The 27,673-nt window shown below is 37.5% G+C and overlaps 2 protein-coding genes across 4 annotated transcripts in view; both read left to right on the forward strand.

The window, feature by feature from the left end:
- Positions 1-14,509, forward strand: part of LOC133527839 (protein fem-1 homolog B) — a 40,885-nt gene extending 26,376 nt beyond the window's left edge. The window contains exon 14 of one of the 3 annotated variants that reach the window (XM_061865030.1): positions 854-14,509. In XM_061865030.1, the coding sequence (XP_061721014.1) occupies positions 854-1,135 (282 nt within the window). In that variant the 3' untranslated portion in view covers positions 1,136-14,509. The remainder of the gene's footprint in view (positions 1-853) is intronic. The other 2 variants (XM_061865028.1, XM_061865029.1) reach the window with 2 other exon arrangements.
- Positions 11,401-27,673, forward strand: part of LOC133527882 (uncharacterized) — a 101,776-nt gene continuing 85,503 nt past the window's right edge. The window contains exons 1-2 of the mRNA XM_061865077.1: positions 11,401-11,410; positions 16,894-16,910. Coding sequence (XP_061721061.1) covers positions 11,401-11,410; positions 16,894-16,910 — 27 coding nt within the window. The remainder of the gene's footprint in view (positions 11,411-16,893; positions 16,911-27,673) is intronic.

Consider the following 27,673-nt stretch of genomic DNA (forward strand, 5'->3'; position numbering starts at 1 on the left):
CGCAGCGAGGACCAATATAGTCGAGGATAAAAATGAACATTTATGCTTGTGTTATACATTCTGCTTTTCTTTTCGATTGCGAGAAAAATATGTATATAAAGTTATTTTACCGTATCTGTTCAAGACTAAAGAAAAACGTACTCGGACCGGTCGGGGTGCGCCCGCAGGGCTAGCAGTTTGTGAGACAGATGCAAAACTTTATTGCTAAATTAAGAGTCGTAATAGATGATTTTACTGCACTGCTCTAGAGCATAATATCAATTTTACGAGCATGATAAGATGTTATATTTATGCAAAATATTATAATTCTTCCAACTTTTAGGTCAAAAATGATATTATTGCTAATCTTGATTTCATTTTGTTCTTAAGAGGCTGTCAACGCCCAATTTCCTTGAAATTGATGTTACTTAAACAGTTTTTTAAGAAAGACTATTTGTTTTAGTCAAGTAAGAAAAATATATGTTCATATTAATTATATTTCAAAGACTGTGGTTGTACTCGATACATGATTGAACGAAATCGGCTCGATAGAAAATAATTGCAAAGATTGGTCTTATAATCATAATTATCTTATCTTATCTTATAATTAATTATCTTATAATTATGTCTTTATTGTTTTCACTTATGGATCTGCATTTAAAATCACAATTTCAAAACATTTATATCTAAACCGTGGTTGAGTAAATAATCCACTTTTTTTTTATTTAAATATTTTTCTTATTATTCCCTTGCCCAGGCCCGGTAACATGCGACAGTGCTATCTCATTTACTCCGATACAAATAGACAGTGTGCGCGCTTTAGGTATTGACAGCCTCTTAATCTTACCTGTTATAAGATTGAATCTTTCCCCAGGTCCAGCCGAGACCGTGGTCCGCGCGGCGCTGTCCCCGCGCCTGTCCTGCCTGGCGGCCGCGGCGCTGGCGCGGCACCGGCGCCGCTACCCGCCCGCGCAGACCCCGCGCGTGCTGCACGCCTTCCTGCACATGCACGGCGTGCAGCCCGCCAGGGAGTGCTGAGCACTGCGCACGTCACCGGTGCTTGTATCCTCTCTGGAAGCACTTCCGGGCCGCGCTCGGCGGGACCGGCCGTGTTATGTGCGACGACCCGAGTAGGGGTCTCTATTGTTTCCCATAAAGTTTTAAGCCATAATGTATTGTTTGTCCGCATTTTCGTTGGCCATACTTTTGGTTTTTCTCAGAAACGCGTATTTTTTCAGGGTTGCCATAGAACAAACCTAACCTAACGTATCTATAGGATAACTTAAGGAAATCCCTGAAAAGTTAACGGTTTCAGAGTTATGACTAATGATAATATGACTATCATTACATTATGACTTGCGATAATTATGCGAAAGAAAGGGCTCCGGGAGTAGGCCTCTTATAGCTTATTTACACGGGTTTCATTACATTGCGGTATTCGATTGGTCAGCCGAATTGGTTGTTACCTCAATAGTCCGCAATTTAACTAAAATCGCTTTCCTTTGCCTATGTCTGTACGCTCGCCATCAGATATATGCGAGCGGCCAAGGCGCTCACGAATATCTGAACACGCCTCTATTGTCATGGCGTTAGAGTGCGTGTTCAGATATTTGTGACCACCTCGGCCGCTCCGATATATTTGATAGCGACTGTATGTAGAAATAGCCTTAAGTACAGATAGCAGTTTTAACATGCGTTCACAAAAAAAAAAACACTACAACACTAGTCCATCCAAAATGAATGTATTTTATAACGAATTCGTGACCCATTTTTATTGTTATAATAAAATTAAACACGCGTTGCACGCGAATAGGTAGTGTGTGAGAACACTAGGGAGTAGTGTTCTCTGTCACGCTTACCCACGTCAGGTAGATGTGATAGAAAACACACTGTACTCTGTATTTTAGGTATTCAAATAAAAGTAAACAAATAATTTGTACATTTTCGGGTAGTTATAACGTTTATTGGTTAACAAACCAAATACAAAACTGCCTGGATCTGTCTCTGAACTGACTTTAACTAACATTATTTGATCATGTAATGTTTTCATCTACCCTCAACTGTTAACTGGCTTAAGGAGCCATTTGAGGGTAGATTTTATTTACCTTAAGTAGAGTACACGTATTCGCGTGCAATGAGTGGTTGGTTCTACTATAGTCTGTTATGTTAATTGTATACCTTAATTCACAAAGCATAAGGTCTAAAGTAGAAAATCGAAAGGAACAAGCACTCTTGATAGTCCTCAATTAATTTAAGAATATCCCTAACTTTTACAAACTCGTATCTTACTCTAAGACATACGAATCTGATTCATAAATTCATTAAAAATAGTTATGAAATACGAGTTTTTAAAAGTTTAAATAATGCCTCTGAAGAGGTTTTTAATGTTGCCATTACATGAAAGTAAACTAGTACTTTGTCAATGAGATGTAAAACTTGATCGAAAAATGTACATATATCGATAGGCGATGGTGTCTTGTAAATATTATGCTGGCACTCGAAAAACGACTTTATTTCTATGTTCCTTAAGTTGTATATTTAAGTTTTGATTATCACGAAATCTTTACGATGGAATTGTTAATAATAGTTAAGATTCTTTGGTTGTGTAGGTATGTAAAGTCTAAGGATGATCTGTCCAATTTCTTGGTCCAATTTGCGTCTCACATTTTGCTTAATGAGAGAGTGAGACGCTATGCACATAAGTCTTAATAAATAATAAGATATTGTCTCCGAGTTTGACAGCTAGGCGCCATGCTTTGTGGTAACTAAAAAATAAAACGTTAACTTTTGACAACCGGAGAAACCACATAATGCAAAGAGGTGGATTGTGAAAGAAAACTTTGTAGCCACAGTAAATTTACTGCCATCTTTCGACACATGATTAAAATTTTAGAACGCCATTTGACTTTGATCCTTATTCTTTCACTGATATGTGTTAAATAATGGCAGTGTGTCGATGGCAGTAAATTTACTGCGGCTACAAAGTTTTCTTTCACAATCCACCTCTATTTCAAATTTTCTTAATTGTAAGGAGCCGTAGAGCGCTATCTACTTCTGCCAAATGGGTATGGCCTAGGGCCCATTTCTCGAACGGTATTAGATTAATATTATTAGTCCATAAACTGTCAAATCGTATAGGTTACCATGGCAACGCTATACTAATAATATTAAATACCGTTCCAGAAATGGGCTCCTGGATGCTATCTTTGAGTCAAATTTGAGACAAAGACAGGGAAACCTATGTGGGCGCCATCTATGCATACCTTTGACAGTTGTCAATCCCATTCAAAAGCGCGAATTGATCTTGAACTTTACACATCTTATACAATCGAATAATCTTTGATAATAGCTTATCTAAATGTAAATGCAATCTATGGACTTATTATTGTTTAATTTTCCGACGCTATTTCGCGTCATGACTTATATTTTGTTGTCCGATGTAAAGCATTTATCTCGGAATTTGTGTATTTTTACTAAAAATATATAATTATAGAACACAGGGTTGTATGTGTTCAAGCTTTAGATGTGGCTCAAAATATTTAATTTTACGAATTGTAGGGGTCAAGTAATACATGTGATAATGTAGATGTAATGTAGGGTAGGGTAAGCTCCAGTGCGGTTATCGGAGCATTTTATGAACTGTTGTATAATAATAAACGGTGTTAAGTCAGTAACTTTGAACTTTCCCCGTTTTTGTACCAAATTTTAAAAGTTATTGGTGCAACAAGAGAGGAGTAGGTTTTCCTTGCGAATGTTGATTTTGAGTCCCGAGTAAGCGAAAGATTCTAAGAATCTTAGTTAGAATCCTGAGCGTAGCGAGGGACTCAAAAACACGAGATGTAAAATACTTAAGAGTCCTTATTCCTACAGACGAGCGTATTTTGTAAAATGCTTCCTTTTTCATTCAAGATTACGACGTAACTATTAGTATTTATTCAAAAACTGATAACGTACTTAAATAATCGTTTCCTAAACTAGGGGCTCCAACAGTTCAAATTTTCATTTTCTCTTTTAAACCTCTTTTTTAATGAGGTTTTTTGGGAGTCTTTTCCAAATTTTGCAGTGAGATGTGGCGTTTCGGTTCTCAATTTTGCTATAAACAAGAATCATTTGGTACATGAATGACTACAATTTGATTCAACATATCTCGTACGAGGGGCTGGAATGATTAACAATCGAAGATTCATTTGAAAAAACTGATAAAATACCTTCCGAGTTTTCTTCATTTTTTTGGCGAAAACAGGGTTTTATTATATTTTATTTCCGCAAATTGTAGGCATATTTTGCTTTAAAAATAATATTATAGCAAACTGTAACTTTATGTTAACCTATAAAAAAAAAATCGTAACTATGGGACCTACATTGCCGTAAATTTATATTTTTTTAAAACACGTATAAATCACGCAGCAGCGACGCCCCGCTCTCAGTCCGCGCGGAGCGCGCTTAGAGGATGGACCTGTGCTCGATTGTCAGGCATTCGTTGCGATCGTAATCAGCTACGGAGTTCCGAGAAGTGCTATATACTGCGATTAGAAAATCTTAATAAAAGTTCATTTTTTACAGTATGCCTAACAGACTCGCTTATTGATGGATTTTCAGTGTTACTTTTTTTTTAATACTAAGTCGGTGGCAAACAAGCATACGGCCCGCATATGTACGCCTGCAACTCCAGAGGAGTTACATGCGCGTTGCCGACCCTAACCCCCTCCCGCCCCTCGTTGAGCTCTGGCAACCTTACTCACCGGCAGGAACACAACACTATGAGTAAGGTCTAGTGTTATTTGGCTGCGATTTTCTGAAAAACGCATTTTCACTTGAAATTACGTTAGGGTTTGCATTATTATTTTTGACCCGGATGAAGTCCAAGTTCTCATGATGGAGTCAGGTGTTGGTCACCAGAACTCCTAATCTACTAATTATAATCCCATCGTGTTTGGGCTCAAAAGATTTGCCCTGACGAACACCATCGATCTAGATGAGGTCCAGGGTCTCATGATGGAGTCAGGAGTTGGTCACTAGAACTCCTAATCTACTCATTATAATTCCATCGTGTTTGGGCTCAACAGAGTTGCCCTGATGAGCACCTTCAATCTAGATGAGGTCCAGGGTCTCATGATGGAGTCAGGAGCTGGTCACCAGAACTCCTAATCTACTCATCATAACTCCATCGTGTTTGGGTTCAATAGAGTTGCCCTGACGAGCACCATCAATCTAGATGAGGTCCAGGGTCTCATGATGGAGTCAGGAGCTGGTCACCAGAACTCCTAATCTACTCATCATAACTCCATCGTGTTTGGGCTCAATAGATTTGCCCTGATGAACACCATCGATCTAGATGAGGCCCAGGGTCTCATGATGGAGTCAGGAGTTGGTCACCAGAACTCCTAAACTACTCATCATAACCTCATCGTGTTCGGGCTCAATAGATTTGCCCTGACGAGCATCATCAATCTAGATAAAGTCCAGGGTCTCATGATGGAGTCAGGAGTTGGTCACTAGAACTCCTAATCTACTCATTATAATTCCAACGTGTTTGGGCTCAAAAGATTTGCCCTGATGAGCACCATCGATCTAGATGAGGTCCAGGGTCTCATGATGGAGTCAGGAGTTGGTCACCAGAACTCCTACTCTACTCATCATAACTCCATCGTGTTTGGGCTCAATAGAGTTGCCCTGACGAGTACCTTCAATCTAGATGAGGTCCAGGGTCTCATGATGGAGTCAGGAGCTGGTCACCAGAACTCCTAATCTACTCATCATAACTCCATCGTGTTTGGGTTCAATAGATTTGCCCTGATGAACACCATCGATCTAGATGAGGCCCAGGGTCTCATGATGGAGTCAGGAGTTGGTCACCAGAACTCCTAATCTACTCATCATAACCTCATCGTGTTCGGGCTCAATAGATTTGCCCTGACGAGCATCATCAATCTAGATAAAGTCCAGGGTCTCATGATGGAGTCAGGAGTTGGTCACTAGAACTCCTAATCTACTCATTATAATTCCAACGTGTTTGGGCTCAAAAGATTTGCCCTGACGAGCACCATCGATCTAGATGAGGTCCAGGGTCTCATGATGGAGTCAGGAGTTGGTCACCAGAACTCCTAATCTACTCATCATAACTCCATCGTGTATGGGCTCAATAGAGTTGCCCTGACGAGCACCATCAATCTAGATCAGGTCCAGGGTCTCATGATGGACTCAGGAGTTGATCACCAGAACTCCTAGTCTATTCATCATAACTCCATCGTGTTTGGGCTCAAAAGATTTGCCCTGACGAGTACCATCGATCTAGATTAAGTCGAGGGTCTCATGATGGACTCAGTAGTTGGTCACCAGAACTCCTAATCTATTCATCATAATGGTAATTTGATGGTGCTTGTCGGAGTAAATCTATTGAGCCCAAACACGATCGAGTTATGATAAATAGATTACGAGTTCTGGTGACCAACTCCTGACTCCATCATGAGACCCTGGACTTCATCTAGATCGATGGTACTCGTCAGGGCAAATCTTTTGAGCCCAAACACGATGGAATTATAATGAGTAGATTAGGAGTTCTAGTGACCAACTCCTGACTCCATCATGAGACCCTGAACATCATCTAGATTGATGGTGCTCGTGAGGGCAAATCTATTGAGCCCAAACACGATGGAGTTATGATGAGTAGATTAGGAATTATGGTGACCAACTCCTGACTCCATCATGAGACCCTGGACTTCATCTAGATCGATGGTACTCGTCAGGGCAAATCTTTTGAGCCCAAACACGATGGAATTATAATGAGTAGATTAGGAGTTCTGGTGACCAACTCCTGACTCCATCATGAGACCCTGGACTTCATTTAGATCGATGGTACTCGTCAGGGCAAATCTATTGAGCTCGAATACGATGGAATTATAATGAGTAGATTAGGAGTTCTAGTGACCTACTCCTGACTCCATCATGAGACCCTGGACTTCATCTAGATTGATGGTGCTCATCAGGGTAAATCTATTGAGCCCAAACTCGATGGAGTTATGATGAGTAGATTAGGAGTTCTGGGGAGTTCTGGTGACCAACTCCTGACTCCGTCATGAGACCCTGGACCTCATCTAGATCGATGGTGTTCGTCAGGGCAAATCTTTTGAGCCCAAGCACGATCGAATTATAATGAGTAGATTAGGAGTTCTGGTGACCAACTCCTGACTCCATCATAAGAACCTGGATGGACTTCATTCGGGTCAAAAATAATAATACAAACCCTAACGTGATTTCAAATAACACTGAAACTCTATAGCACTAATGTGCGCAAACGATTGGCATCTTGACTACGCAGCATGGGTGCGTAGCCACCATGCCAATCGATACGACAACGAAACACTATCTGTCTCTCTCTCGTACTAATATGCACAAACGATTGGCATCTTGGCTGGGCAGCATGGGTGCGTAGCCAACATGCCAAACGTTTACGATACGACAAGGAAACACTATCTGTCTCTCTATCGCACTAATATGCGCAATAGATTGGTATTTTGGCTAGGCACTAAGCAAGTGTGTGGCCAACATGCCAATCGTTTACGATACGACAACGAAACACTATCTGTCTCTCTATCGCACTAATATACTTTATTTATACCTGCAGTAATTTAGTAACTTCTTCATTTTCCATTGGTGTGAAAGAGACAGAATAAAGAGCAAGGGTTATAGTACACTCTGTAGTCTGTACACTTAGTAGTAGTGTACATAAAAAAAAAACTACTGTGCATATACAATAAAATAAAGAGTGCCCATATGATATCATATGACAATAAAATTAATGTTGCTTGAAATTATATTGAAAACTATCAAGATTATTCTAGTCTGCATTGAAACGCGCGTCGCGTTGCCAGCGCTCGCGTACCGAGCGCCAACGCCATCTATCGAGCGTTATTTCGTGAAATCGGAGAACGCTCCAAGGATTAAGGGCTCTTAACTTTGCTCTCGTGTGACACATACAACTTTTCACCTTAGTAGTGAGAACATATAAAAGGTTAAAAAGTTCAACATCAAGTACAGTTAACCACATTTATTTACATTCATGAATGAAAGGCATCATCATTATGACGAAAGCTTTTTGAAATATTCTTGTATTCATGACCTTCTCTAAATTAAAAAGCTACTTTGTCTAGTGAGACGGGGAGTGCCCTGGAGTGACGAAAGTCGCACGTTCCTCACTCCCTGGAGTGGCGAAAGTCGCACTTTCCTCACTCCATGGAGTGACGTAAGTAGGCTTGTTCGAGCTGCTGAGGTGAAAAGGTTTTGGTTAGGGTGACTGCTATAGTTATTGGCACTCCATAGTAATTGGCCACTCTTAAGAGGGAAGAATAGCTTTGCGATCCTAGCGAAATAACGGTACTTTTTCTATGAAATTCCTTTTCGGGAGAAAACGTTTTCCACTAAGTAAATCTTAACAAATCACTTTGATTTTGATGACGATCGCTTCAGCATAATATATTCTAGGTTTATAGGTTTCGCTTTAAAAAAATGTTGTTTTGTTTCGCAAATAAAATAAAAAAAAAACCTATAAACCCAGCCCTTCATTATTCATGAAGAATGCAAAATATTTAGAAGTAGAAAAACGTATTCTCTTTTTGTATGGACGATCACACAAAACCGAACTTCCTCTTCTAATGTATGGCACTATCCCTTTCGGCTATTTAGGGTTGTCAAAATTCAAGTCATAATCTTATCTGTAGTTGCGCACGCAAAGGAACATCTAGTTTTGCCAATAATTGCTCGTAGCAATGCTGAGCCGAACAGAGCCGAGAACGCCCGAACGCTGCAGTTTCCCCCACTGACTAGACTGAAAGTCTATATACACTTAACCGAATATACGGAGTTTAAAATAATAACTATAAAATAGTCATAATAGTTGCTGGCTCTAACTACGTAAATTTTTGTGAAAACTTGTTCAAGAAATGCTCCTAAAACGTATTCAGATTCGCAAATATAATCCCAATCTGATTAATTCCCAGATTGGTGTAATATTGTACATATCTGTATACGCTTCTTACCAAATTGAACGAGATGAGTTTCAGTTTTGACTTAGCTCAAGCGTGGGTCTTTGAGACCCCATATATTATGGTCACATTGAATAGCCCTACCTTTTACAACTCTCAATATTCTTAGTATAATCAAAGAAAATTTGAAATAGAGGTGGATTGTCGAAAAAAACTTAGTAGCCACAGTAAATTTACTGCCATCTTTCGACATACGATTAAAGCTTTTATAACGCCAGAACGCCATTTGACTTTGATCCTTATTCTTTCACTGATATGTGTTAAGTTTGTTAAATATTAAAAAAGTGGCGCCATCTAATAGATCAATGACTAAAGGTATGGCAGCATCGTTTCGAGCGATGGCGCCACAACCTTTAGCCGATTCCCGGTTAGACGGCGCCACTTTTTGATATTTAATAAATTTAACACATATCAGTGAAAGAATAAGGATCAAAGTCAAATGGCGTTATAAAAGCTTTAATCATGTGTCGAAAGATGGCAGTAAATTTACTGTGGCTACTAAGTTTTCTTTGACAACCCACCTCTATTTCAATTTTTTTTGGTACGATAGATGTGTTAGAATAGTCTAGCATTGACATTTGATTCATTATAAATAAAAATAATTGACACAATAGTATTGGATTGCCTCATAGCTTGGTCACTTAAATATTTGTTTATAACAGTACTGAAAATAAGGACATTGGCTCGCCTGTTCCTATCTCTATCATACGTGCATAATTATATTGCCGTCTCACTCTCCCAGTGGCATTGACCGCCGGCATCATTGGTAGGACAGCAATATAATTATAAACCTTATGTCTATGTTATAAGGTTGCGAATTGCTAACTAAAAGTGATATAACAGTGGATAAAAAAAATCTTGAAAGAAGTTTACATACATTGCTAGAATTTTTGTAAATTCGTACAAGTCTTACAGTAGTTTTGTTCTGGGGTTAAAAACCGTCAATTGCTCACTAAAGAGGGCGCTGTTTTCAACTGTGCCACTACAATGCCATCTATTGAGCATTGTGTTGGTTTAAAATCTTTTTACGGCCCGGCCACGAGATCGCGCGGGGGCGGCTGCGTGCTGTTTCAGGTTGGAGTGAGACACAGTGATCCGACCTTTCGTTCCCACCTATGCGCGATGCCGGCGCCTGAAGGCAAAATTACTGTTTAAAAAATATGACATTACTTAAATAAACACGACCAAATGAGGCGGCCGAAAGTATATTGTAAATAAAATTCAGTGGAGTATAGTTTTAATGGTAGCTTGTTATTATATTATATAGAAACGAACGCACAGAAGCGACTATAGTATGTATAGATTCATGTCATATCATCAATTAAAACATATTTTTAAATGCTTAATATAGTAAAGGCCTTACCTAAAAATTATTGTCCCAATGAAATAACTTAGAACATATGCGAATTATATCACATAAAATTATTAGAGTCAATTGTACATTGATTTTGAAATGTATTTTCAGATTTTTCACAGAATTTGTTATTTCAGATAATTTTTATTAGGTGGGTCCACACAGAGCAAGCATACACGGCGCGCTCAGGCAAGGAAACGCGCGCGCCGCTTCGGACGAGGCACGTCTACACTGGCTGTTTTCTGTGCGAGGAAATTGCCTCGCGCGTATGCTCGCTCTGTGTGGACCCGCCTATTAAGATTTAATCAACGACCTTTGATAGATTTCTAGTCAAAACTTTAGTTTTATTAAAATTTTCTCTGTAAATAAATACTAAAATATTTTGTTAATATATGCAAAAATATGTCACTTATTTAACTGACGAGAATTATTTTTGTATAGCATTCACTATTTTTATAACACCAACACAATATCGTACGTACTTATTAGAATGGAGGTACCTGTTTGTCTAATAAATAAATAAATATTACAAATTATTGTATTCTATACAATTCTCACATATTTTTGCATTACCTATTCTAAGGTTATTTTGATCAGATTAGTAACATTAAGGATTGTGTCAAAAGTGTTGCAATTTTAATCTTAAAATAAGAGAGCAAATACCGCACAAATCCTTTTGTAACGCCGCTGCTAAATTCGCTTGTGAAAAAAGAACTCATTGTATTTTGTGGGTTATTCCCGTTATTACTCTTTTCGGCAATGGTTAACTGCATATTACTTTTTTTTTTGATAAAAAATATAAGTTTATTGCACACATAACAGTATACAGAATTGGCGTGACATCGGGTGGGTGCATAGCATAGTTACATAAAAGGAGTTTCCAAGGGTCCCCGCACTAGGCTAGGCCTGTACCGCGGGAGACCAAGTATGCATTTGTATGTCATGTGTGACCTAAACATACATTATTTTGTTAGTCAACTAAATAAAACTACGTTACATTAATGTTTTACAGAAACTACTTTCATAATGGACACAGGTATAGATAGGGTTAACCTTAAACTACCCTTACATTTACTAAAAAAAAACAAGCTGCGTTAAGAAATACCTTCTCCAGCATTAGGTGCTTTTTTTTTTCTCGCAGGGGTAAATGCATTTACGCATCTCACCCCCTGGCTGGGGAGGCCAACTTGGGGGGTGGTATGTGGGACTCGCTCCTCCCGGTACTCCCTCTGTTAAACAGAAGGAGGGGAAGAGAATACCCACTAACATCCCCTGCGGCGTTGCCCGCTCTACCGTTATTGGGGGACGCCACGGGGTCGCGAGACCATTCTACCGTGCCGTCCCCCCGGCTGCCCTAGTTAATATAACGGGGACACCCGCGAGCATTAGGTGGTCCGCCAGGTGACCCTGGTATAGCATAACACAGTCAACTCACATACCTTGCCATCCGAAACTCACTTCGTGTTCTTTTCTTACTCTCGCTGAGCGTTATGTGCGTGCGGTACTGTTGATATCATGTTTTTGAATTTTAATATGTTTTAACAAAAAGAAAAGTAATCGATGAGTTTTCTCAAAAATCAAATTGTGCAGTTTTAGAAGCAATTTCCATATTTTTATCGTTTAGGCATAAATTGTTACAAAAATTTTAAGTGTGTTTTAGACCTATGTTCGTGATTTTTTTTTCTATCAAGCGAAAGTAATTAGATCAGGGTTAGAGTCGATCAAGTCACTAGAGAAAATTTTCAAGATAGCTTTTTAAAAAAGCTGTACGAATTTTTAAGACCTCCCCTCTCTGAACCTCATATTCATCTTGCGTCCCGGGACTACAAGGCAAAACCCTCTTTGTAGCCCTCATAAAAAAGGTTGAGGATGGCTGTTCTACTCGTACTACTTCGTATTTTCCTAATTTATTTTGTGCAAGAGATGATGACAATCGGTCAGAAAATGCGCCACGAAAGACAGTAGCATCAGTCAACACTTATTATTATTATTTTAAACTTCATTGCACATCAAAAAAGGTACAAATGGCGGATTTAATGCCTCATGGCATGCTCTACCAGTCAACCATAGGACCAAACAGAAAAATTTCAAAGTGGGTGCAGTGAGAAGCGTTTAGAAACAATCAAGTGATACAGAACACTGGTAGTAATGGGAATAACCCTCCGTTTTCACCTTAACATTCTCATTGCTAATTAAATCTCAGAAATGCCAAATTAGAATAAAACTTTTGACATAGCTTTACAAATGTTAAAAAGTACACTCTTTTGAATAATGCAAATTTGTGTTCATTATTTTACTAATCGTGGTTAAAAAAATAGAAACTAACCGTACTTCGCATTCGTTTAACCTTTGGACTTGTATAATAGGAAATCATACTGTCAAAAATAATCCGAACTTGCTATATCTATATGTCGGCGGCCGATTATAAAATCAGGCAGATCGTAATGTTCCTGTGTAATGTTTTGACGGTAGTCACATTAAACCAATAAATAAGTAGGATAGGTTCGTTAGCTTGCTTCAGATGCCCGAATGGGAATGAGACCCTATGAGAATGATTATCACAATTCACGATATGCCTAGGAATTTCATGATCTGCCTGATTTTACAATCGGCCGCCGACATATAGATAAATGCATACTAAGACCTGATGTACAGTCAGCTGCAGGGTGATGACCTCCCCCCCATCCCTGCATAGACGCTGCAGCTGATTATAGATGGCGCGGATGTGGATTGTCAAAGAAAACTTTGTAGCCACAGTAAATTTACTGCCATCTTTCGACAAATGATCAAAAATTTTAGAACGCCATTTGACTTTGATCCTCATTCTTTCACTGATATGTGTTAAATATAAAAAAGTGGCGCCATCATACCGGGCATCGGCTAAAGGTTCTGCTGCCATCGCTCGAAACGATGCCGCCACACCGTTACCTTTGATCTATTAGTTGGCGCCACTTTTTAATATTTAACAAATTTAACACATATCAATGAAAAAACAAGGATCAGTCTTTATCATGCAATTGAGGCGTTCTAAAAGTTTTTATCATGTGTCTAAAGATGACAGTAAATTTACTGTGGCTACAAAGTTTTTTTTGACAATCCACCTCTATTTCAAATTCTCTTTGGTCTTGAGTCACACACACCTAGCCGCCGCCATACAATCCATTCTGAAATAACATGAAATTTGATATGGACATTCATTATCTATGGCTGGTACAATAGAGTAGTGGCAGTATGTAAAACCTTTTCTCGCTCTATTTTCTTCTATTACGATTTTAAGCAACGGAAACTTACCAGACAGATATATGCTAAGTATCACGAAATATAAGATTTTAAAATTAGAGCGTAACTTCGATTGTACCGTCGGCATCACATGTATGGGAGCGGTCGAGGTGCTTCAAAATATCTGAATACGCACTCTAACGCTTCGACAATAGAGGCGTGTTCGGATATTTGTGAGCACCTTGACCGCTCCGATATATCTGATGGCGATTTTTTGCAGGCGGGTTTGTGTGATTCTTAAACCTTCAATACTTTGCACAAATATACGGAAAAAACAGTATGGTTACCTAGAAACCCACATTTTTTCCAAATGATATACGCATAGCATACTTGATTGTCAGCGAAGCTGTTATCGTACAGTCACGAATTAAGAGGAAAGGGGACGGCCCGTTTCTCCTTACAAACGTAGTCCCCATTTTCCTCTCTGGATATTGACATTATGGAAATTATTTTTACATAATTTGTTGTATATTAACCATAGCTATGCCTCTACGTTTGACTTTTTTCGTGTTTTTGATTATTGAATAAAATAGGATCGCAAAACAGAATTCATACAAATTTTTAAATGTTCCTAACTCTTATAATAATTATAAGAGGCATAGCTGTGGTTGATATACAACAAATTGTGTCAAAATATTTTCAATAATGTTAAAATGAGGACTACGTTTGAATGAAAAGGTGATTTTGCGTCTTAAAGACCGTGACGTCCATGTACATGGTAGGATATCTAGAGAGACTAGGTAATTACTTTTAGACAGTGTTGGAACTGTATAATGATTGTATATAAGATTATTTATCTGTGCAGATAGACGGAATATTTTGTCAAATGTGCGACAAATAAAATGTTCGATCGAAATGTATGTGTTTCTTTTTTTCACGAAATGTTCCATAAAATAGGTCACCAATCAACGACCAATACAAACGAAATGTCGTTTAGTTTTACTTAAATGAGTGGCTTTTATGGAAGGTAGAGGCAAGGAAGAAAATCTCCATATACCAAAAAGTGTCCGACAAAATACCATAAATAGGTGGCGCTACAATACCTAGAATACTTGAGAAAAATCAAATCATGGACAGCGCACTTCACTCCGTCAATAACGCCTAGGTTCTTAGCTACTCTAGCGCTACTTTGGAGAGATATGGAAATATTATTTATAGCTGACAGCTGGACACTTTTGCAACAATTTTGCCTAAGGAGTTTCTGTGCCTTGCCTCTACCTTCCATAGTGGCTTTTAAAGAATATCAGAAGGCCACTTTTTTAGCGATTAGCCGGTTCCACACAGAGCGAGCATACGCGCGAGGCAATTTCCTCACGCACAAACCGGCCAGTGTAGAGTGCCTCGGCCGAAGCGGCGCATGCGTTTGCCTCGCCTGAGCGCGCCGCCTGTTCCCGTGCACCCGGCTATTCAGTAGTGATGCATGCGTAAAAACAACTCTATTCTTGAAATACTTTATTTCTACTTTCTACGTATCTTATTTTGTTACGCAAATCATTTAGCTGTTGCTGGACATACGTAAGGTGATCCAAAAGTTAATCAGTAGCTTAATTTTTTTTTATATTATTTACAAATACAAATTTTAAAATTTTGAAAACCGTTAAATTTTTTCGTTTTTATTCTAATGGAAAATCACATTTTCTTCTTGGAGTAAAATTCCACCGAGGTCATTTTTATTTCTAAGGAGCAATGTTGCTAATTCGAAAATATTAAATATAGACAAAAAATATTAATTGAGCTCGGATGCGCAAGAGCCTATGGTAAGTGGCTAAATATCCATCAGCTATGAGACCTTTTTTCCTGTGGCACAAATAATTCTCTCAGTAATAAGGTCCCGTTTGACCCTTTGGGTACGGAACCGTAAAAACAGACTATAAATAAGTCAAGGTTCCAAATTCAAAAACGAAACTAACGATTCTGGGACTAAGGATATATTGCACCGACTCGAACAGTGAACGTCATATTTTCACTTACATATAAATTTGACATTAATTATGTCATTACCACACTGGCATTGCAAACTCCATGCAGAGTTACTTTGGTCTGACTCTAAAGGGGTACCTGCATAAATTCTTTATTATTAACTAGTCTTGACGTAAATGCCGAGCACGGCGGTAGTCCCTCGGAATGCGACTTATGCGACCTGCCTTTCTCGGATTCTCGCCGGACGCCAAATTGGATATTTCGGCCATTGTCAAACCAGACTGCATTTTACGACTTTCATGTCATTTCGTAACTTTCAGTGCTTTTGACCGCTGTAGAAGGTTCTTAGTGTAGGCGTTATTAAGCATAGTTTACATAGAGGGTATATTTTTGGAGATCACAAATTGGTTTTATTACCACGATAACTATTATAGTCGTAGTAATGAAAAAGAATAATTTTGACAGTTGTCAATTGTACCTGAGGCTAAGGTTAAAAGGCATAAACGGCCAAGCTAGCTACATATTTTGACTAAGGTGTAGTTTGTGAAATTAGGGCTTGTAGCGTTGGAATAAGCTTGGCTCTACAAGAGATCTGATAACTGTTTGACAGTGCGGCCTTATGGTTCGTCTTGGCAACATTTTACATGAAAATGTTTTTGGCGGGATTAGGATTTTTCAAATATTTACCCAGAGGGCTCAACTAACCACGCATCCTAATACCTAATTGAAAAAACACCAAACCTTGCCATGCGAAGATGTTAATTTTATAGTTTTAAGCAAAGAGAAGTCATTGGATGCACCAAGTTATGATCAGGGATTAATATGGTAATAAAGGTATTACCTAATGCCGGTAGCATCAGGGAGGGGCTCAGTCACTTTCAGTTTCTATGGCACAGTCGAGCCGCGAGCACGCGTCACTTTACGCAACCAAGTCCCCGGTCCGACCCGCATTCGAATGACATACTTTTTATTATCTATCTTATCCATTTCGACATAGATATTAGTCAAATTTTAAATTAAAATCTACAATATTACGCAATCAATATAGAAAATAAAACTGTACATAATTGTATTGGAAAATTAGTAAATAATCGATTCACCATAAAGTTTTCGCGCAATTTCGCCAGCGCGCCGTTTCGAAATTTAAAAAGTTGAGTAAATATTGGGTGTTTTATGATAGACGGTACGTGCTTGATAAAACATTCAAATATCTGGGTTACTGTGTTACTTTTTATTTGTATTTTATAACTATGTGCAGAACGGAGTGTTTTATACATGTGTTGCGTGATGTGTTTGTTTAGTGAAGGTATATTATCGGAGGCACCATCTGTCGAAAAGTGAGTACCAATTACATTTTTATAAGTTTTTCGAAAACCTAATTTTATTACTTTTTTTAAATTTATTTTTTGTAGCGTTGGCAACACGGCGATCAGCTTAAACATAAATACAAACATTTCCTTAACTACTTACAAATACATAAACAACTTAACTAACTTTATTACCAGTATTACCACAAACATTTTACTTTTTTCTGTCCGCTAACTTAACAATAATGTAAATTGAATAAATTTAAATATGATTGTGATTATTTATGCTTAAAAAACCCAATCACACTAAGAGGACCAATTAAAATAACGAAATAATTACCGTTATTTTTAATTGGTCTAAACGAAATCTCATGTTCTATTAGCATATTTCGTAAAAACACAAGTTGTTTTGTAATTATTCATAAAAACGTGTAAAATAGAATCAAACGAATTACACTAAAGTTGCCCAAGGGTACAAATTCGAAGCAGATTTCATAACTATTTTATTACATGTGATATTCTGCAAAGTGCAAAAAATTGCCAGTATAAGAAGCGCTAGGTTACGTTTGTAATTAGATGTGACAGATGGGCCAAGATATATTCACTAATAAGTAGGCAATCATTACCTAAATGTCAACAGCTTTTTACCTGGTATTTGATTACATGTTTGGAGCTTTAGAAATAAGCATTATTAAAATACCCTGACAACCACTTTTTTACAAAATGTATTTAATCGAAGTAGGTAAGTACCAAGTGAAGAAGTTATGCATAAAAAATATTTCATTCCATATTGTCGTAAATTTTTTTAGGTATATACATCATTGTCACTCATTTGTATTACACACTCTCCTACATAATGTAAACACTGAAAAAAGTTTGAGTCTGGAATACAAAAACGTTATCTAAAGGCCAGTCCAGAGGAAGACAATTTTCGCCCAATCTGATTAAATTGCCCGATCAAATCAGGTGGTGCGGACGCGAAATTGAAATTGGCTCGCCGATCTTACTTTATTCAATTCTTAGATTTTGGTCGATCATATGGAGATGCGGACGTAAGAATACGAATTGACGACATATCTTAACTCTATGACCGAAATTTAAAAATTTCGGAAGAAACAGTTAACTACCACTTTTTTTGAGGTAATAATTAGAAACGTACATATAATCACGCCTATTTGCGGAGGGGATAATGTTCCTCATACATGCTCGTCGGTTTAGGGTGCTCTTGGCCTGGCCTTTCTTCAGGATTTCCCCGATTTGATCAGAGAAAGTTCACCGAGGTCTACCCCTTCCAGCTCCCTCTTCTACTTCTCCCTTATATACTCTCTTTGTTAACCTTCTTTCAGTCATTCTTTCCACGTATCCAAACCCTCTCAACATACCTTTCTCAATTTTTGTCACTACATCTTCGTTCAGTCCACACTAGTCCCTTATCACACTGTTCCTAATTATATCTTGTTATTTCACACCACACACACTTCTCAACGTTCTCATCTCCACTGCATTCACTTGGCTCTGATGCCTCTTCTACCATACCCATCTTTCGCTACCATAAAAAACCTTACCATACCATAAAAATTCTAATTCTTAAAACATAAACGGACAAACAGATGGACATGACGAATATATAAGGGTTCCGTTTTTTGCCATTTGTCTACGGAACCCTAAAAACGGAGTATAGTGGCATATTCGCCAGATCTTCTCTTTCAAGAAGGACGCACTTCTCATTCCTTCAATCACACGTGCAATGTGCCATGACTCGATTATCTCATTATCGCCGACTTCTGGTCTAGTGGCGTATAACGGAACAATTATATTATTGTCTTGTCAATCTCACGGCAGACTCATTGCATTGACGAGAAAATAATACAGAATGCTATCATAAGCACCATTTTGGTTTGCTCATAAGTAAATCCCTAAAATGATCTTATATGCTTACCTACCTACATCAATTGTTGTTTGTGTACGTCTAGATAAAGAATCGAAATACCGCCTTTGGGCAATTAAACGATAAGTCGTAGCGACCAAAGGCATTTTTTTTGCAAGCTTTTATATAACTTGCTCTGTTAGTATGTGGATGTTGGTTGGTTAGTTAGTTAGTGTGGGTCAAATCTTGGAAGACCTACTTCCCTATTTCCGATTGAGCTGAAATTTTTTCCGATTTTCCGATTGAGCATAATGTACATGAATTGTGATTAATTAAAATTATAGAGCTCATCCAGATCTTGTAAATGTGTAAAGCAACTGTATCAATGAATTCATTCATAATTTCTCCATGCAATTTCGAAGCGCACTGTTCCTACCTCGTTTTTGCATGTTAGGTTTTATATAGCTGTAAGTCTTAACATTAATTTTTATTTTTTACTTTGTATGTTACTAATACACATATGGGCTGTAAATGCTTATTTAATTTAATTAGTCGTTCATAATGACGCTAAGATTAAAGTGACACTAGTGACATAACATACTCTTTAATTACCGAGTGTCTGCATACAGGCAGTTCCGAAGGATTAAATCGTAAATCATTAATTTCTCCGTTAATACTGTAGCGTTTGGAATGAGATTTTGTACATAGGTTAGAAATATCCTAATCGACATATTCATCTATCTATCAGAGGTTAAAGACACGTTGTGTAACAATGACAAGGAACGTGACTTTGTATTTAGGCTGACAGTCTTTATTCTAACTTGTCGTCAGTTTTTGCTGATCTATAAATGATACGGTTCCGAGCGGATGTGATACCTCGGAGTCTGGAATGTACTCTACGTTTTCTATTCGTTGTCTGTTGTAGAATGTCTTTATAGTCAAACCAAGATAATTTGGCAGCGATTTTTATAGCCTAGAAAGTGCACGAGTTATTTTAAACGTTAAACTTCTATGAAATTATGACCTTTCCTTGACACTTGCACCGTCAAAATCAAAATCGTTGCCAACTTATCTTGGTCTGACATGGCGTTGATTAAAACCGAGTCCACCATCCAATGGCGCCTTCATTAGGGAATTGTGCTTTCAAATAAACCAATTAATTTCTGTATAAATCGGTATATTAATATTGTAGTCCTACTTATTCCCCAACCTATGGAGTGTGGAATTAAAAGGCGGAAAATCTCTTATGGCAGAACTATTGCAAAAAAGACCAGCTTTCAGCTTTAAGTAATAGTTCCTAATCACTCCGGTGGCGCTAGGTAGGCTCATGGATTACATGAACCATAGAGGTATAATATAGAGATGAAAATAATACAGGGACGACAAATTACGTACGTTGTTTATGGTATCTTGTCAGGAATGTTAAAACGTGTTTTTAATTTTGTCGCATTGCGTATGTTTTGTCCTTCACGGGCGCACGCGTATAGCACATCTATATAAATTCTTGGTCTTTGACATTTTATTTCGGTGTATTGTGGCTTGTGGCGCCGCCTATTTATGTTTATTGATGGACACTTTTCATACATAGAGATTTGCCTTCTTTTAGGCCTGTAAGTTTTCATAAACCTAAAAAAACCTTAAAAAGACCATAGCAAACTCGGCGCCCTCGACTGGACAGAAACGGCTTTGGACAGAGAAGCATGGCGGTCTTTGGTGTCGGAGGCCAAGATCCACTTCGGGTCGCTGCGCCACAGCAGTAAGTAAGTAAGTACCTAAGTAAAAATGAAATGAAATGTTTTTTATTCCAGAAATAATATTTCATGGGTATGTACAACAAAATTAGGCTATTTAAACTAAAGTCTATAATTAATAATACGACTAAAATAACGAAATAAGACAATTATAATAGGCCTAGGAAAAGTCTTTCATAAGAAAATTTGGCATTAAAGTCCATTTAATCTACGATATGCACAGGAAAGACGCATAACACTAACTCATTGTGGTCTCTAAAAGATTTTGAGAGGGCTATGATATTCCATAGATATGTTTGGTATTGAAAAATCTTTAATAGAATAAGTTTTTGGCAAACAATTTTTGATACAAGCTTTTACCGCTGTTTGTACTTACCACAGGCAACTCGTAATACTTATCGAGGCAATTCTAAAAACGCCTAACATACCTAATTAGGTTGCGTTGATTCATCCCATATTTTTTAAGGCCACCTCCTGTCCATCATTAGATCAGCTGGATGGTACCATAATACTGCATTTCACCCGACTTACGTATGTATTCAAATTTTCAGCTTAATCGGAAATCGGAAAGTGGGTCAAGTTTAGCTTCTAAGTATTGACCCACACTAACTAACAATCCGACATACATACTGCCAGGGCAAGTAAAATAAAAGCTTGTAAAGAAATCTACTTGACAAAACACTTTGAAATTCCATTTTAACCATATTTACTACCATAGTGCATCTCACAACAGTTACAATTTTGAATAAGCCTAGCCTAGGCGTAAAACTTGTCGTCAAGGATTTCTAATCTGGTCTTCATGAGCAGTTCCGTTTCACCAAATAGCACTGAATGTAAATTATTGGTTTTTAGATTTAAAAAATCGCTATGAATATGCTTGTAAAAGTTGAGGAGTTTCTTCAATTCCTCATGGGATCCATCATTAGAATTCGACATTGAAAAAAATTACGCTTAAAACCTTACATATTAAACAAATTTAATGAAGTAGACATATTGCCCAACATAAAATACCTTTTGTTGAGGTGTTTCATTCTGGTGTTCATCAGCAGTTCCACTTCATCAAAATGTGACTTTTTGAAATGTAAATGCTTGAGTTGTTGACTCAATGAAATAAATGATATGATATGATATAAATACAAAAAACACTGCATGTATCACACGTCATCAGAACTAGATTTTGACAAAAATGGGAGGTGTCGTACGAACAAGTATAAACTTTCAACAAAAATAATAAATTTCAAGGTGATAGGGATTCTAATCAATATAAAAAAAAAACATACAACCAAATTGAGAACCTCCTTTTAGAATTTTGACTTTGAATCTTGACACAAGACCGTAGATAAACACTATATTGTTCATTATACTGATATTTATCTGAAATATGAGCCGTTACAAGGATTATTTTAATGGAAAATAAGACATAATGAACTCTGAATACGGTGGCAGGAGATAAACTACTCGGATTATCACCTTGCGAAAGTATTAGCATCTATTAACATTTTCAATTCTGGACATAAGTACCCTTGTCCCTTACTATGAGTTTGAACTCATACGTAGTGATCGCGAAAATGGCTGTTTCATATATGTTTTGACAGATTAGGAAGGAACCCGGTTCATATTGGTTGGGGAGCAAAAGATGGGATTTTGGGATTCGAGCGCGTCTGACGGTTACAATGTGTAAATCGGGCTTCTAACTTGTGATCGTCAGATAAAGGAAATGCGTACAAATAATTGTCAGATTGAGTTACAGAAAAATAATAGTACTAACTTTTTGTTTGTACCACAATATTTATGAAAAAAACTTGGAACAAAATGACCAAATCCACAATCTACTTAACGATTTCTTTAACCCTCCACCAACCCTACGAAGAAAATAGACGCTTCCCTGCTCGTTGGAAAAGAAAACTTTATATATATATAACCTCTCTTTCTTCCTATCATCTAATCTTTCGATTCCAATACGTCTCTACGACGCTCAAGCAACTATACATTTAGCATCGCCATTTTGATTTAACAAATTAATTATGGATTTGAACTAATTCGACCTTGAAGATATATCACGCGTCACGCTGATTGGAACATGCAAAATGACGTGAAAATCGTGCGTAAGATGCGCGCCCATCACCAAGATGGTCGTATCAAAACCAGTTCAAACCCATATCAAATTGTTAAATCGGAATCGGACTCCTGATATATATGTTTTCTATCGAAGAGCAAAGTTGTTCAGTATAACCTACACGTTCATTTCACAAAATAAGTATTTCTCTTGTCGATACTTTTAAGCGCGCGGTTGTTTTACGCGACAAAAGCAGCGTTGACCGCATGCGATCACGGAATGTAGGGAAAATTACAATACGCTTACCGGTGCGTATACCACATAAAAAAACGTTTATTAGATTATCAAAAAAATTAAAATGGGTGTGCGGTAATCGCATCGCTTTTGTCGCTGCGTTTATCGCATAAAGCAACCGCGCGCTTTAGGATCGAAAGTACCAAAAAGCTAAAAAAATTACAGTCATTAGATTATCAAAAAATGTAAAATGGTCGTGTGACAAACGTAGTGTTGAACGCATGCGATCATGGAATGTAGGGAAAATGATAATACGCTAACTGCTGCGTATACCCCGTAAAAAAAAATCTGTCATTATATTATCAAAAAAAATTAAATGGGTGTGCGACAAACGCAGCGTTGAACGCATGCGATCACGGAATGTAGGGAAAATTACAATACGCTAACCGCTGCGTATCCGCGTAAAAAAAAATCGGTGTGCGGCAAACAACCGCGCGCTTTAAGATCGAAAAATACAGGTGAGATTGACTTCTAGTGAATTCGCTAGCATTTACGTGCGCGGTAAACACATGGTAAGGTCTGGTCGGCTGCACATGTAGGAGTAAAATAAATACAATATTTATGTGTATATTCGTTTTGGATATGATTGTGGCGCCGCCCTGGCGGGTAAGGGACACATTACTTGTGACTTTTGACAGCGAATAAATAGTATGAAGATGTCGTCCCATGAAAGCTTTAATTTTCGATTCGTTTGAGTATTTTTTCCACCACGCAATTCGCACAATAGGAATTTATTTTGCGCACTATTTGCCAACAAACTTTTTTTATATACTACATGCGCGTTGCCGACACTAACACCCCGCACCGTCGTTGAGCTCTGGCAACCTTTCTCACCGGCAGGAACACAACACTATGAGTACGATCTAGTCTTCAGTTTGGCGAAAATATTGTATAATTAGTTGTAAGTGTGTTTTATAAATAAATAAATAAAATAAAAAATAATAATGCCGAGAGTACGTGCATATGTAGAATGTGCTAGTGCTGCCCTCATTTTGTTGGTTTTTCTACGTTAACTCTTATGGACTAAAATTAGTTCCAACGGCTGCCACTAAGCACTAATGTAAGGCATTCCATAAGATTACGTGTGTTTGTGATAATCAACGCCACTTCTCCCTCCACCGACTTCGCACCAATAAACGATAAACTTCAGAGCTTATTCTATTGATATATGTATTCATAAAGTATATTACGTAGATTCTATAGGTAGGTAACTTTTTCATACGATCTGCATCCAAAGCGTCCTGAAGGATTTCAATTTTAAGTATGGGGTGTCGTGCAATGCAATTTAGACACTATTAGTAATAATGACATGACCTTCATGTAATGATATTACTATTGATAGGATAGTGATTGAAATTAAATAAATTGAAAATGTTAGGACTAGTTAGGCTATAAGGAACGCAACTATCGATTAGCCATAATATCCTGTCTACCTCTTATGAAATGATAATATCGTTTCTACATAGTAAGTCAATCATTTGTATCATAAATTTTACTACATCGACTTGGTTGCTCGGGGAAGTCCAAAATGAAAGTAAACCAGACATATAAAGTGCTCAATTGATATTTTATATTCATAGTATCGTGTTAAGCCTAAGATACTGTTACTTACACACAAGGCGATACTTATTTACGCTAAGATACAAGGTAAGTATATTTTAATGGTGTGGTTTACGTAAATGTTTAATAGACAAATTCTGTAAAATAAGTAATTATCATCAGTTTTTAAACACTGGCAACATTTTACCATAAACAGGATCAATAGAGCTGTTTAAGTTTGGTGTCTGTTGATTTTTTGACGTGATAACGTCTTATAAATTGATGAACACCGGTAGCATATACTTACCTTACTCTTTGACCGGTAGCATACATGAAAAAGTGTCACGTTGTGGACAGATCTCCATGGTAACGTTACAGCCACGTTGTATTATACAAATAATGATAATTCAGGGATAATAATTCAATTCAATTCATAAATAAAAGTATGGATTTTTCATCCATGTTTTCTTATGATGTTATCACGCAAAATTATTTTCCGTAAACCGACTTTACAGACAACCATTTTTTTTTGTTTTAAAATTAATGACGTCATACTGTCCATGAGCAGTGGGGCGACACTCCTCCTTTCGGTCATTCTCGGCTCCGCCCGGCTCAGCATTGCCCCGAGCAATTATTAGGGTTGGCACAACTTGACGTCTCTATGACATTCCCCTATTTTGATAACGCTAAATAGCCGAAAGGGATAGTGCCATACATTAGAAAAGGGTAGCATGATTAGTCCCTGAATCGCTGCCAAACTTCGGTTTTGTAGGAAGTGTCATTTCTGTACGGTAGTAGGTACTATTATTTATTCTGTGTCATGGGTGGAGCAAAAAAACATAGGTAGTTTTAATTTGTTAATAATATTGAAACCAATTGCAGTATCTTTGATGAAATACATCGAAAACATAAAGAACGATTAAGAATATACACAATGGATATATACTAGCTAGCTTAAATCTAAAATAGGACCTTGAGGCATTGTACCAAGGATGCTGGCGGCATTTCCTCGTTGTATCGCAATACTTGATAAGTGACGAAGCGTGTAGTAGTGCGATAAGCTTGATTCTTGCCTAAATTAAAAAAAAGTTTAGCACCTTGTCCTACCAAGTGTCAATGAAAATGTAGACCAAATTAGCTCCGGAATGCTTATATTGACATATATACAGCATGATTCAGGAGACGTGAGCAGGATCAAGCCTGCATTATTCAGTAAATTATCAGCAACTGTTTCGTACCAGTATTTGTGAGATTAACGTTAATTTAATTTTTACTATTAAAAAAAAGAGTTTTATTTTATTTACGATATTTATGGTCACCCTCTTTGTTTTATCCATAATAAGTGACAAATTGAATGACATCGGAGTGTGGTTACTTTTATAAAATCGTATCTCACTCAAGTGTGACATTTTATTTTCTTCATAATCAAAGTGCTGTCATAACGGTTAAAGAGGTTTTATCTTTGTTAATTAAGTGTTGTAGGGTGTCCATGATTGTAGATAATCAAATTTGTCCTTAACAAAAAGTTAAATAACAGATAAAAAGCGTGATTGTTTTACTTAAATATGGTGGTGAACGATTCATTAACATTTACTGATTGTGTAGGCTTAGTCCAGCTAACGTCTCATGAATCACCCTGTATAGAACGGGCACTAGGAATGGTGCTAGTTCAGCGGTGTCACTAACGAATTTGAGCCAATCGTGCAGTCTAACGTAACTAGTTGCGTTGCGACCAATCGCGCGCGTGATGCGAACTCATCAACCAGTCGCCTTGTGGGGTTAGACTGCGCGATTGGCTCGAATTCGTGTGCGTGACACCGCTGTACTGGCCCCATTCTTATTACCCGTGAGGCCCGTCCATATATACATGTCAATACATACCTAGCAGGTTTGGCGTGCCGCCACGCCACCGTACCATATCCAGGGGGCCTAATTACACATTACTACAATTACAATTTTTGCTTTTTTTTGGCATTTGTTGATGAACCATCATGTTGGCTAGGACGCTAGGTCTTTGTTAGACATCTAGGCATTATGTCGTTAGTAGCTACGGGACGTAAATGCTTATTATTATAAAATTTACAGCTTTTGCGTTGCGCAAACAATAATAATAACCGCAAGGAAACATCACGATCTGTCATCACGGATTACGGTACACAGTTAACAGCGTGTTCTTGATCAAAGGGGTTTATGGGGTTTATGTAGGAACCTAATCAAATAGTAGTTTATGTGACGGTTATATAATGCGTGATTATGGACAGTGTTGTATTCATACACTGCTTTATTGACACACATAAGTTCTCTATGATGTGTTTGTGTAAGGAAACCTATTTTTACATGCTTTTATTTACTTTCACCTGACCGTTGTCTGTTTGTAATCAAATCTTGCAAGTTAAATTGAGCTGAAAATTTGCATACATATGTAAGTCGGATGACAATGCAATATTATGGTACCATCAAGCTGATCTGATGATGAAGACAGGATGTAGCCATAGGAACTCTGTGATAAAACAACGCAACCACAACACAATTGTGTTTGGGGTTTTTAGAATTGTCTCGATGAGTATTAGTTGCCTGTGGAAAAAAAGTACAGTCAGCTATAAAAGTTAGTACCAAAAATTATTTTTTGCCAAAAACTTATTAGTGCCGTCTGCTACAACATTGCCTAACCATGCCCAACATTGCCTGGCTTGAAAAAAGTGGTACTCTACTAAATCGCTATTTATATACGATGAAATTTAATCGGTGATCAGGAGTTGAAAAATATTAATTACCATTGTAAATACTTCACAGTTTTAATTCATTACAATATTGATATCGTTAAAATTAATAACCACTGGGTACATCGACACCCTATTTTTCTTGGGTGTACGTCAAGTGCCATGCCTTTGGCGGGAAATTTGACAGTGACAAATTGATAGGTTATTTATTTATTTAAACTTTATTGCACAAACAAAGAAAAATGTACAAATGGCGGACTTAATGCCAAAAGGCATTCTCTACCAGTCAACCTTTGGGTCTTATTGCTGATAAGGCTTTAGTTTTTTATGGTTGTTACTTTAAAAAGAGGTTTTTAAACTTTACGACCGGATTCTTTTTGACGGCCGGTCTGGCGTAGTGGGTAGTGCATATGAAGCTGATGGTCCCGGGTTCAAATCTTGGTAAGAGCATATATTTGTGTGATGAACACAGATATTTGTTTCTGAGTCATGGGTGTTTATTATTATTATTTATTTAGAAACAAACAGTCTTATACAAAAAGAGTAGATGTATAATGTTTTATTGG

This window comes from Cydia pomonella, chromosome 18, assembly GCF_033807575.1.
Source record: "Cydia pomonella isolate Wapato2018A chromosome 18, ilCydPomo1, whole genome shotgun sequence".
Taxonomy (NCBI): Eukaryota; Metazoa; Arthropoda; class Insecta; order Lepidoptera; family Tortricidae; genus Cydia; species Cydia pomonella.